Raw genomic sequence first — 12843 nt, 5'->3', positions numbered from 1 at the left:
TCTTTTAAATAGACTCGAAAATTATGTTGGCATTAGTGGAATTGCATTAGCATGGTTTAAATCATACTTATCTGACCGTTATCAGTTTGTAGCAGTAAATGAAGAGAGGTCTTATCGATCAAAAGTTCAGTATGGTGTACCACAAGGCTCAGTACTAGGACCGTTACAGTTCACTCTGTACATGCTACCCTTAGAACATATCATTAGGAAGCATGGCATTCGTTTTTACTGTTATGCTGGTGATACTCAGCTCTATATTTCTTCACGCCCTGACGAAACTTAGCAATCCACAAAATTAACGGAATGCATAGCTGATATAAAAAAAACTGGATGACTAGTAATGTCCTACTACTTAATCCTGAAAAAACAGAGATTCAAATTATTGGACAAAAAACTTCCTGCACGTAATAACCTAGAATACTGTCTAACACTTGATGGCTGCTCTGTCAAGTCCTCGTCGTCGGTTAGGAACCTGGGTGTGCTCTTTGATACCAAACTTTCATTTGAAAGTCACGTGTCTAGTATCTGTAAAACTGCATTTTTTCATCTTAAAAATATATCTAAACTACGTCATATGCTCTCAATGAAAAATGCAGAACAATTGGTTCATGCGTTCATTACATCAAGGCTAGATTATTGTAATGCTATTATGGGTGGTTGCCCTGCACGTCTAATACATAAACTACAGCTGGTCCAAAATGCAGCCGCTAGAGTTCTTACCAGAACCAGGAAGTATGACCATATTAGCCCGGTTCTGTCAACACTGCATTGGCTCCCTATTAAACATCGTATCAATTTTAAAATATTCCTGATTACTTACAAAGCACTAAATGGTTTAGCTCCCCTGTACTTAAGAGCGAACTCTTAACGCATTATAGTCCATGTCTATTGCGATCTCAAAATTCTGGCCAGTTGATAATACCTAGAATATCAAAATCGAATGCTGGCGGTAGATCCTTTTCCTAGTAAGTAAGTAAATTTTATTTATAAAGCACATTTAACCATAGCGAAGCTATCCAAAGTGCTGAACAAAGTAAAGTAAAATAAATAAATAAAAACACAGAAGCATAAAACCAAACAAAAACAAAACATTGAGACAGGATATCATGTATCAAACGCCAGGCAATAGAGATATGTTTTCAATTTTAATTTAAAAGTACAAATGGAAGGTGCAAGGCGGATGTCCAGAGGCAATTGATTCCATAGACGGGGGGCGGCAACTGAGAAAGCTCTGTCTCCCTTAGTTTTTAAACGGGAGCGGGGAATTGATAATAGAGCCTTGTCTGCAGATCTTAATCTGGATGGTGGTAGAGGAGTAAGAAGATCAGTAATATAAAATGGAGCATGATTATTAAGAGCTTTAAAAACAAACAACAAAATTTCAAACTGAATTCTAAAACGGATCGGGAGCCAATGAAGGGACGCTAAAATTGGGGTGACATGATCAAATTTCTTTGTCCCGGTCAGCAGCCTTGCAGCTGCATTTTGTACCAACTGGAGTCGAGAAAGTGATGACTGCGGAAGACCCAGATACAAAGAATTACAATAATCTAAGCGTGAGGTAATAAAAGCATGAATAACCTTCTCCAAGTCTTGTGCTGACAGAAACGGTTTAATATTTGAGATAATCCGCAATTGATAAAAACTATTCCTAACAACAGCATTTATTTGTTTAGTTAAGCACAATTCTGAGTCCATGATGACGCCAAGGTTCCTAACCTGGGAGGAAACAGAAGGAAAATAATTGCTTAGCTCCATAATAGTACTGCGCCTCAATTTTGGGGAACCAAAAACAATAGTTTCCGTTTTGTCCTCATTAATTTGGAGAAAGTTAAGCGCTAACCATTTCTTAATGTCCCCAATGCATTCCAACAAAGGTTGAATTGAATCACCAACTTTCAACGGCAGGTACAGCTGTGAATCGTCTGCATAAAAATGAAATGATACATTGTGCTTCCTAATAATATCCCCCAATGGACGCATATACAAATTAAAAAGAAGGGGACCCAAAATAGAGCCCTGCGGAACTCCACTAATAATAGGAGCAGAAGATGAAGAAAATGTACCGATCTCCACTGAAAAAGACCTGTTTTTAAGATAAGATCTAAACCACTGTAAGGCCGTACCCTTGATACCGAAGAAATGCTCCAAACGCCAAATAAGAACACTATGGTCTACAGTATCGAAGGCAGCCGTAAGATCAAGTAGGATCAAAACGGCATTTTTACCGGCGTCAACTGCGAGTAGAATGTCATTGAACACTTTTAGCAATGCAGACTCTGTGCTATGATGGGCAGTGAAACCAGATTGAAAAGGTTCTAGTAAGTTTGCAGCATTTAAAAACGAGTGCAGTTGAGACAGGACAACTTTTTCTAAAAGTTTTGATAAAAATGATAACTTAGAGACAGGCCGAAAATTATTAAAGCAACCCTCATCCAAACCTTGTTTCTTAAGCAACGGCTGAACAACCGCATGCTTGAAACTATTGGGAACTATCCCAGTGTCCAAAGACAAATTAATCAACGCTTGGACACTGGGGCCAATTATAGGAAAAGCCGCTTTTAAAATATCAGAAGGTATTACATCAATTGTGGAGGTAGTTGTTTTTGTCTTGTTAACCACTTCACAGAGTTCCATTAAAGAGACGTGCGCAAAATTATAAAAGAAAAACGGACTTAACAGCAAATTTGAAGACTGATCTGGCAGCTGTAAAGTGAAAGATGAACGAATAGCTAACACTTTATTAGCAAAAAACGATAAAAATGTCTCACAACGTTCAGCCGAGGGTTCCCCGCGAAATTGACACCTTGGACTAATTACAGAGTTTATCGCAGAAAATAAAATCTTAGGTCTATGACAGTGTTTATCAATTAAATCAGAGAAATATTTAGATCTAGCTAACTTAGCAGCACTCTGAAACTTAACCAAGCACTCCTTGAAAATCTCAAATGATACAGTTAAACGATCATGCTTCCATTTCCTCTCTGCTTTACGACACGCCTGTCTGAGACAGCGAGTATCATTATCCAGCCAATAGTACGATTTTTGCTTTGGTTGTTTTATCTTAAAAGGGGCAATAGAATCTAAAATATCAGAACAAGATGCATAAAAAAGAGAGAATAAATCGTCAGGCCCGATGGAAGGCTCAGCATTCAAGATCAATCCTTCAACGGCATTAGCTAAATATTTCTCACTAAACTGCGAGGCTGTAAGTGAGTTTATGAAGCGAGAATAAGAGCCTGCAGATCTATTCACTGTAACAGAGCTCACAACGGGAATCGTAAAAACAATGGGCTTATGATCAGAAAAGGATTGATCTTCAATACATACATTATCGACAGAGAACCCAGATGACATAATAAGGTCTAGAGTATGACCAAGGACGTGTGTTGGTTGGTTCATATGTTGAATAAAACCAAATGAGTCCAGGACATTACAAAACTCAGCAACCAGGGGACGCCCGGGGCAGCAAACATGCACATTAAAATCACCTAATAAGAGCATATAGTCATACAACGGAACAACATAAGTTAAAAAATCTGAAAAATCATTTACAAAAGCACTGTAAATAAGAGCACAGAATAGCACAAAGGAGGCAGACTGTAATGTTACACACTGTACCTCAAACGACGAGTAGCTCCGAACAGAAACCGTGTTAATTTTAACTGTTTGTTTAAAAACCATAGCAACAACACCACCCCTACCAGTAGATCTTGGGGTACTAATAAAGCAACAGTTTGAAGGACAAAGTTCCTCAAAGACTGACAACTCACCAACGGCGGCCCAGGTCTCCGTCAGAAATAAAATATCCAAGTTACGTCTGGTGAAAAAGTCATTTAGAATAAAAGTTTTGTTGCATATGGACCTAGCATTGACTAGGGCCATGTTCATAGGTGGGTGTGATGACAAAGCCGAATCCCAATGAATCCAGTCCAGTTGACGTAGATTTTGACAGTTCACTCCTCTCTGGCGAATCCGTAAACGCGGGGGAGCAGAGTAGGTAGATGAGTGAGTGAAGGCCGGGAAAACAGGAAGATGAAAAGCATATCTATAATCCCATGAGCGTCGCATCAAATGAAGGCCCTCCAAGCTTATAGTAGCCGAGGGAAACTCCATCGTAGGTTGTCTGGAAGAAACGATCGCCCGTCTGATTCTCACCCGTACACCACCACGACTACCTCTCTTCCTGCGGCGCTTCCTTGGAGGAGGAACGCAGCAAGGTAGCCGGCGAGCGCACTCAACCACAGGATGGTTGGACGAGGATTGAGAACAAAAATGCAGAGCAGGACAAAATCCACGGAAATCTCCCATGCGGCTTTGAATATAAAATAAGTCTTGACGATCATAAGTCAACACTGAGACTACATGATACCAGTGTAACACTGTATAAAATACAAACAGTACAAATGTCAGACGAACAGGAACCATAGGTACAACAAACTGAGACAAACGAGAGAGACGGCAAGCCGAGTGCACTGGCGCCATCTTTTAGGGACAGAGCATTTAGCACCTATTTAAAATAAATTTCCTATTTAGCACCAAAACTCTGGAACAATCTTCCTAACATGGTCCGGGAAGCAGACACAGTTTGTCAGTTCAAATCTAGACTAAAAACACATCTCTTTGGCTTAGCATACACATAGCACATCAAAGACTTTATAATTCAATGTTAGGCTGCATAGTTTGGATCAGCCGGAACAGGGAACACTTCCCATAAATCATGATGTACTTTGTACATCATAAGAAGGATGGCGTCTACGCTAATATGAGACTCTCTGTTTATCCCGAGGTTTACCGCAAACCGCCGTATCGAGGCAATATCCAGATCTTATGAAGGACCCTCGCATGGACACGACAACAACGCATTCCTGAAGTGCCAGCCTCATCAACACTGTGAAGGCCTCATGGACACCTCAACAAACTCGTCTCCATACCAGCGTGATGACTCTGACCCCCAACCAGATGGAACTGGATAAATGTTGTGAAAGTTCTGATCCCATTTGACTTCTGACCTATAATGCTGCCTGAATCATAATCATACACTGTTCATTCATTGGCCAAAGGAGGACTGGCCCCCTGACTGAGCCTGGGATCTCCCAAGGTTTTTTTTTTCTCCATTCTGTCACCTGATGGAGTTTTGGTTCCTTGCCAGTGTTGCCTTTTCGCCTTTCTTCGCCTTTGTCGCCATTGGCTTTTGCTTAGTTGGGGACATTTAATTTTGTATCTAACAATACTATTACAACATTATTTTCCTGTTATCTCTATAAAGCTGCTTTGAAACAATCTGTATTTTAAAAAGAGCTATATAAATAAAGGTGACTTGACTTGACTTAAAAACGCATCTCTTTGGCCTGGCATACACAACACATTTTAGACTTCTATAATTTAATGTTAGGCTGCATAGTTTAGTTCAGCCGGAACCGGGAACACTTCCCATAGGTCCTGATGTACTTGGTACATCATAAGAAGGATGGCGTCTACGCTAATATTAGTCTCTCTGTTTATCCCGAGGTTTACCGCAGTCCGCCGGAACCAGATCTGATGAAGGACCAGCGCCTGGACACGACGACAACGCAGTCCTGAAGTGTCAACTAGTTTATCCCCTGTGAAGGCGTGCTTCCCTTTACCTCTGTACAGATAAAACGTTGTCGGGATAATTCCAGTTCGCGTGGCTACACAGACGCGACAAAAAATTCTGTATTATACATTTTTAAGCCAGACAAGTAGTCCGTCGAGGGTTGATTTGTGAAGGACTACACGCCTGCACACATATATATTCAAACGCACATACCTATCGACTGAACACATGATGCGCATATGTGCACCATCTGCGTTTTCGTGGGTTTGCATTTTTGAGGTTTGCGCAGAGATAACGGATAATCGTTTGCTCCTTCGCACCAATTTCAGGGAGTTCGTTCTCGAGACACCAGGCACTGTTTTATGCGGATGGGTGGCCAGAGCGTGTTAAGGGTTTTTCTGTTCTGTTTCTACGGTGTCGTGTTAGCGCCCCCTAAGTTAATAACTAATGATCTTCGCAACGGAAGTGAATCAATCAAAACTAACTTTAGCTGGACAATAACTTTATCCTAGAACTGTGGTAAAGCCTAAACAATCTGTTATGGTAATTTCTATTATCACTGTAAAGCTGCTTTGAAACAATCCATACTGTTAAAAGGGCTTTATAAATGAAGGTGACTTGACTTAAGAGAACAGGGACAATCCTTTTAGACCATGCGCCAACCATTTTTCCCATCGTTAAACTAGCAAAAGTGGATTCGGACACCCCCTAAGTGCACTTGCGCAGAACGCTTTAGACCATGCTTTAGACCATGTGCTTAGATTAAATGCACTTATCCTATCGTTAAAATTGTGAACTTTATAAGTGAAAATACACAATGGGACCTCTTTAGTCATATTACCTTTACAACTGACCATTACGTAATAAGATGTACGATTAGATACGTTTATAAAAACATTACTTTTGTGTTTGTTGGATCAGCCTAACAAATATTTTTTTCCGTAACATTTATTATTGATGTCTTTCTAAATAATGTATTCTGCTTTGGCCATCTCCCCAATAACTACATTTACAAATGTAATAATAAAATAACTTCATATAGGGCCGGAGAAGCATTGTCTGACCTATATCAGTGACAGTATCTCTACTCTGGGAGAGCAGCCGCTCCGAATCCACGTCATTCTCAGACTCAGAGTCCTGTCTGGACATCTTAGTGCTTTTCAGACTCCCTGCTCGGCGGATAGAAGACAAGGAGCCTCCTTTCTTTATTCGGAAACTCCTTGCTCCTTTAATCTGTAGCAAACGAGAGCCACCAATACGGATCTTCCTTATTGGAGCTAGGGAGAGGAGATGAGACAAAATAAAAATTATAAATCATATTTTCAGCCTCTATCAAACATGTACATGCAGACAATTATTCTTTTTTCATTTTACCCAGTGGCTCTTGTGATGATTTCTTCTCCTCACAGCCAGTGTCAGACTTGAGGGTGTGGCTGCTGCTGTTCAAAGAATCGTGTCCATCTTCATCATCCAGGATTCCTGCAAAGCTGATCTTCCTCTCATAGCGGTGACGGCATAGCTCAGGGTCCAGACGCAAGCGGCAGCTCTCTAAATCCTATAGGAGCCAAAAGACAAGCTTGGTTTAGGAACTGTTTAAGTGTGCGATAGATTACTATTCAATCATCAGCCAAGTAAACGCATACACCATGGAGATCAATAAACTCCTAATTACTGCTTATAAATAATTAGTAAGGAAGCTGTTACGTTTAGGTATTGGGTAGGATTAGGAATGAAGAATAAGGTAATATAAGTACTAATAAACAGCCAATATCCTAGTAATATGCATACTAATAAGAAACCAGGTAATAATGAGAATTGGACCCTAAATATGAATAATATTTAATAAATTAACTTTTACTTAATTTCCCAGAATACATTACCCTGAATTTCCTTCTATTAAAATTCTGTAGATTTATCTTCCTGTCATTCCATTTCAACAGTTTCTGTAGTAGACAACTGAATTCAAATTCCAAATAATTAACAAAAAAGGAGACAAATCTTTAATTCTAAACTTCCTGCCATAAATATGATGTCTGGAATTTTTAATAAAAATTATTTATCAAATTTCTCTGCAATGTTAATTGTGAAGCCCCACACATGATATATGGAAGATATTGTGGGCACAAATTAAATATTTGTTCTCATGACATTAATTCATGGCCACATTTGTCAATTATTTCCCTCGTTTTAGTAAAATCATGGCCAAGTTGTACTAATTTGTTCCCTCATTTTAATGTAACTAAAACAAGGGAACCAATAAGTACAACATGGCTAAGTTTCAACTAAAATTAGGGAACAAATTCATTTTGGGGAATTAAAGGGGCGGTCACACAACACTTTTCATTACATTGACTTCCATTTAAATGCATAAAATTGCAAGAGATAGGACACACAAATCCAAGTCAAGAAGTTATGCATTTTCCTGCATTCAAAAGTACAATTTTGGTGAACTCTGACCGCTTTTGCAGTAAAGTGAAGCAAGCAGATTGCATATTTGTAAATTTTTTATGTATTATATAAAAATGTAATAAAAAAAAACATTCTGCGACCATTCCAGTGTCCGTAGAAATTTTGCTTTCTCAAAGTCTAGTGTGACTGCAGTTTACTTCCTAATTTGTGTTCACAACATCTGTTTTATCCCCCCTGCATGTTTTACTGTATGTGGGACTTCGTAGATAAAGGGATACTCCAACCAAAAATTATCTCATCATTTACTCATGCCCTCCCAGATGTATGACTTTTTTTTCAGATGAACACAAACTGAGATTTTTTGAAAAATAATCCATCTCTGTGAGTCCATATAATCCAAGTGGATAGGTCTCTCAAAGTTGACACTTCAAAAACAATGCTAAACGAACACGACGGTAATCCATACGACCCCAGTTGATGAATTGATGTCTTCTGAAGTGAAAAGATAGGGGTGTATATGTGTTGTGAAACTCCGGTGACCATCTCTTTGATGGAGAAGTGACCATCATCCATGCTTCCGTATCACTTCTTGAGCAAATTTCACAACACGCTTACGTCACGCTTCACAACATAAGCTTATGATAAGTTTAAAATATTTGTAAAAATGTTAGGATTTTCTACAACAAACCTATCATTTTTCTTCAGAAGACACTGACCTATTAACTAGGGCAGGGGTAGGCAAATTTGGTCCTAGAGAGTCGCAGTCCTGCAGAGTTTGGCTCCAACACTGAAAAAAACCTCACCTGCCTATAGCCTTAGTAATCCTGAAGACATTGATTAGCTTGTTCAGGTGTGTTTGATTAGGGTTGGAATTAAATGCTGCAGGACAGCGGCTCTCTAGGACCGAACTTGCCTACCCCCGAACTAGGGTCATAAGGATTACCATTGTGTTTGTTTTGCGTGGTTTTTGAATCCTCAAACATTATATGGACTCGCATAGATTTTTCTAAAAAATCTGAAGAAAGAAATTCTTATACATTTGTAATGACATAAGGGTGAGTAAATGATGAGAGAATTTTCATTTTTGGGTGAACTTTCCCTTTAATCATGTGTCACATAATTGAATCTGGTCAGAGGGAAGCAATACCAAAACTGACCACAAGGGGCTCTGTTCGGGGTCTGGGGAGACAGGGAAAAGTCTCCCGCAGGAAAGTGGTGATCTCCAGAAGCAGCTGACAAGCAGCCATCTTCAGAGCAAAAGGGCAGCCACACTTTGTAGGGTTGACGGTGTCTGTTGAAAGAATAATAATTAAAAAAAACATCAGCTAAATGCCGAAGTATTATATTGGTTTTGAACATCATCTGTTTGTTTAATCTGAATTCATGTAATTTTCACTCTTACTGTCATCCAGATAATCTTCCTCCTCATCCTCCTTTTTCACACGTTTCTTGCTCTCTTCATCATAGATAAAACCCAAGATGTTGGCTGGACTCTCACTGTCTGAATGGCAAATTTCACTCAGCCGAGTACCTATTGCCTTTTTGAGGATACATATATTAGATGCAGCCAAATGCCACAAATGCATTTCTCAAAAATGATGCAAGAAGGTTTTCTGCAGGAAAGGCAAAATTTGCATATTTTTCAGATTAATGTGACTCACATCTCCCCACTGGTAAAATTGTTTGGCTGCGTTCCACTGGAGCTTCGTGTTCCTCTTGTTTCCTGCTATAGGCGATCGTCCTCTAGACAGCCCTCTTTTAGTGATGTTCACATGGTGACCTTTCATCCACTCTGGCCAGTTACCACGGTTACAGCGATACACAAAACGGGCACACTCAAGGAAAAGCGAGGCCCTTGCCACCACAGGGGCTTCCTGGGAAAGACATTTATCAAAATCAACATGACAATGTTCAGTTCCTTATTTTCTCTGAAAGAATCCAAATACTGATCTCAATTACAAGCTGCAAAACCTTCATAACGCTAACCACATAAAGATCTGAAAATACATTTCAGTATCCCTTTAAAGGTTCATAACAGGTTTCAAGTTTTTGGTTATCATTGTATCTCTTTAGTCTAGCAGGTATGCTTCAAAAGTAATGTGACACCATTTTGTATATAAACAGAAGAATCCGAACTGACCAGGTCCAGTGCAGCAGCTAAAATCGAAGCATCTGGTATGGTTCCCGGCTCACAGCAGTTCAACAGGAACTGAAACCTCTTCATCCCCTGTCGGATTGCACCTAGATTCACAATATTCTTATTCTTTATGGCCTCCTGGCTGGCAGCCAAGCGTTCCTGGAATCCATGGCAACCTTGTCGGTGGTACAGAATAGAGTCAGTACAAAGAGTGTAGCATCTGACAAGGTTTTAACAGCTGAAAATAGCTGGTGAAATATGCATCTGGTGATTTCGAATGAACATGCAAGTCTGTTTTTGTTTTTTACAAGATCTACAAATCAAACCATGACTTGTGTATTTCCCCAAATATATATCTAATAACTATTAACTTGGAGAGCTGAAGGTTCAGGACAACTCTGACAAAGCTGTGGCGGGTCATGGTGCCAGGTCATAGGTCAGAAAACCACAGTTCCTCATCCAGCGGATGGTTCTGACAAAGATGGACAAACACACAGACAGCTGGCATGGAAGATGGTAGAGGAGTGTACCAGAAGCACAAGACACGTCAAGTACGGGCACACACACAAACAAACAGAGCGAATTGTGGGCAGGGGTGGGGGACGGCACCGAGGATTCTACCATCTTTCTCTTCTGTGTGGTGAATCTTGGAAGGGTTCCTCCGACCAGACCGCCATTTACCGAGCCGCTTGAAGAAATTCTCCTCTTCCTCTCGCCCATATTCAATAGCGTTACCCTCTGACAGCTTCACGGCACTGGTGAACTTGACCTGAGATGTACAGGAAAGACTCGGATCAAGGACTTGATGTCTAATAACTCTAGCACAAAGACTGGAAGATTTTCTTCCATGAAGAGGTTCAGATTTATTCCCAAGAAAGAAATTAGGAGAGGCAGAAAAAATATATCATTAATGATCACAGTAATGATGGCAATGACATAGTTTCTGGTGGGACCTAATGATTAAAACCCTCTTTTCCCTCCTTGTGTGTACATGATCATAAAATATTAGAATTATTTCATTTGATTTTGTTTTGTTTGTGACTTTGAATAAGGTTTTAGTTTAAATGATTGAATATCTGTATGTTTTAGGACATTATTGTTTTTTTGTAGAATAAGAAAACCAAATTAAGTATAAATCATAAAAAAGAAATCAGGTCAACTGTTTCTTGGGTGAAAGTAATTATGCAGTTTTTTGGCTCAGCCTAATAATTTATTCAAAAATGCAATTCATACATACAATGACTGGAATACTCATCTTCTAAGAGGAGTATGGTTTGGGGCATAAAATAAAAATGTCAAAGCAGTGTCATTTTAGTATCAATGATATACTATTTTAGTTTTTGTTAGTATTTTGAAATATCCAAAAATTGAGTAATTTTGTTTTCATTACATTTTAGTTTTCAGTTTTAGTTATTTACTTCAACTTCAACTAAACAAAAATTAGAAATTGAATTACTAGCTGGAATAAAATAAACTTAGGTTCTTTTATATTTTATATGATTTCAGTTAGTTTAGTTTATTTCAAGTAATGATATTTTATATATATATAACGATAATAACCCTGTGTAAAAGTGATACAATTGCAGTCATATCATAATGGAGAAAATAGCATATTATTATTATTACCATTATAATTTAGAAAAAAATAATATTTTAACAAAACTGCTGCACTGCTTATTAATATTGGTCAAGTAGTGCCACCAACAAATTCATGTGGTTTATCTAGCATGCAGAAAAATATGATATTTGATATAGCATATAGAGGATCCCTGCGATGAGTCTCTGACAAAATCAGATTATATGACCTTTTTATGACATGCTTAGGTTAGTTCAGCTTGTAAATTGTGGTGCAACTCAACAAAACCTAGTAATATATATGAACTAACAATACATAATATTTGTAAAACTTACTTTTTACCTTGAAAAATATATATTTGAAATCTTGTTTGAATGTAATGATTAAGTAATGAGCAATAAGAAAGAATACTCAGATGTATACAAAGTGTAAGGAAAGTATGTTATTACTTTTTACTTGATGGTAACACCACATGACATTTTATTGAATGTAAATCACTAAATGTAATTTCTTAATGGATGCATTTCTAAGAACTGCAGATTTTTACAAGATTTTTATTACTGTGGACAATCTTATTTGTAATTGACCCACTTAACGAACTATCTTACATTACTACACTGTAAATTCAGAGTCCTCACCTTGGAGCTCTGTCTGATAAAGGACAGTCTGTCCACTGAGCTGATGTCCAGCAGGTCCTCGACCCCATCAGCCAGTCCAGATAGAGAGGAGCGTTTCAGCCAGTTACCTGTACCACAGGTTCAATAGTTACATGAAAAAAATAAAAATAAAAAGTTAATTTAGCATTTTGGTAGCATGTTTCAACTCTGGTACCCTTTAAATGGAAGTGCAAACAAGCCAAAAGGAATGTAAGAGGGAAGATTTCATGCTGGTTCTCCGGCTCATTCAGCTAATACACAAAAATAGACAAAACAACACATTGAATCTCACAGCAAGTACATAAAAGTAAAAAAAGAAAAAAAAGAAAGATAGATAAATAAATCTTGAATGCATTTTTTTTCAAACTAAAGCTTCCATAATAACACTGTAAGATGAGGCTGCATAACTAAAACACAACACACATACGTAACATGGAGACAGTGAGTGGATGGCGAACTTTCCTATGGCATGCTGGTGACAAAAAAG

The 12843-nt window shown here is 38.5% G+C and overlaps 1 protein-coding gene across 1 annotated transcript in view; it reads right to left on the bottom strand.

Annotated features, from left to right (window-relative positions):
* The window catches only part of unc80 (unc-80 homolog (C. elegans)), a 108629-nt gene that overhangs the window by 38408 nt on the left and 57378 nt on the right, over positions 1–12843 (bottom strand). Inside the window, exons 20-27 of the mRNA XM_077199200.1 lie at positions 12339–12445; positions 10746–10893; positions 10128–10300; positions 9649–9861; positions 9390–9525; positions 9145–9278; positions 6953–7133; positions 6643–6855 (exon numbers count right to left, since the gene is read on the bottom strand). Coding sequence (XP_077055315.1) covers positions 6643–6855; positions 6953–7133; positions 9145–9278; positions 9390–9525; positions 9649–9861; positions 10128–10300; positions 10746–10893; positions 12339–12445 — 1305 coding nt within the window. The remainder of the gene's footprint in view (positions 1–6642; positions 6856–6952; positions 7134–9144; positions 9279–9389; positions 9526–9648; positions 9862–10127; positions 10301–10745; positions 10894–12338; positions 12446–12843) is intronic.

Source organism: Siphateles boraxobius, unplaced genomic scaffold (genome assembly GCF_051911475.1).
Source record: "Siphateles boraxobius isolate OS27281-9 unplaced genomic scaffold, OSU_SipBor_1 41, whole genome shotgun sequence".
Taxonomy (NCBI): domain Eukaryota; kingdom Metazoa; phylum Chordata; class Actinopteri; order Cypriniformes; family Leuciscidae; genus Siphateles; species Siphateles boraxobius.
This window is presented reverse-complemented; position numbering and strand designations above follow the sequence as displayed.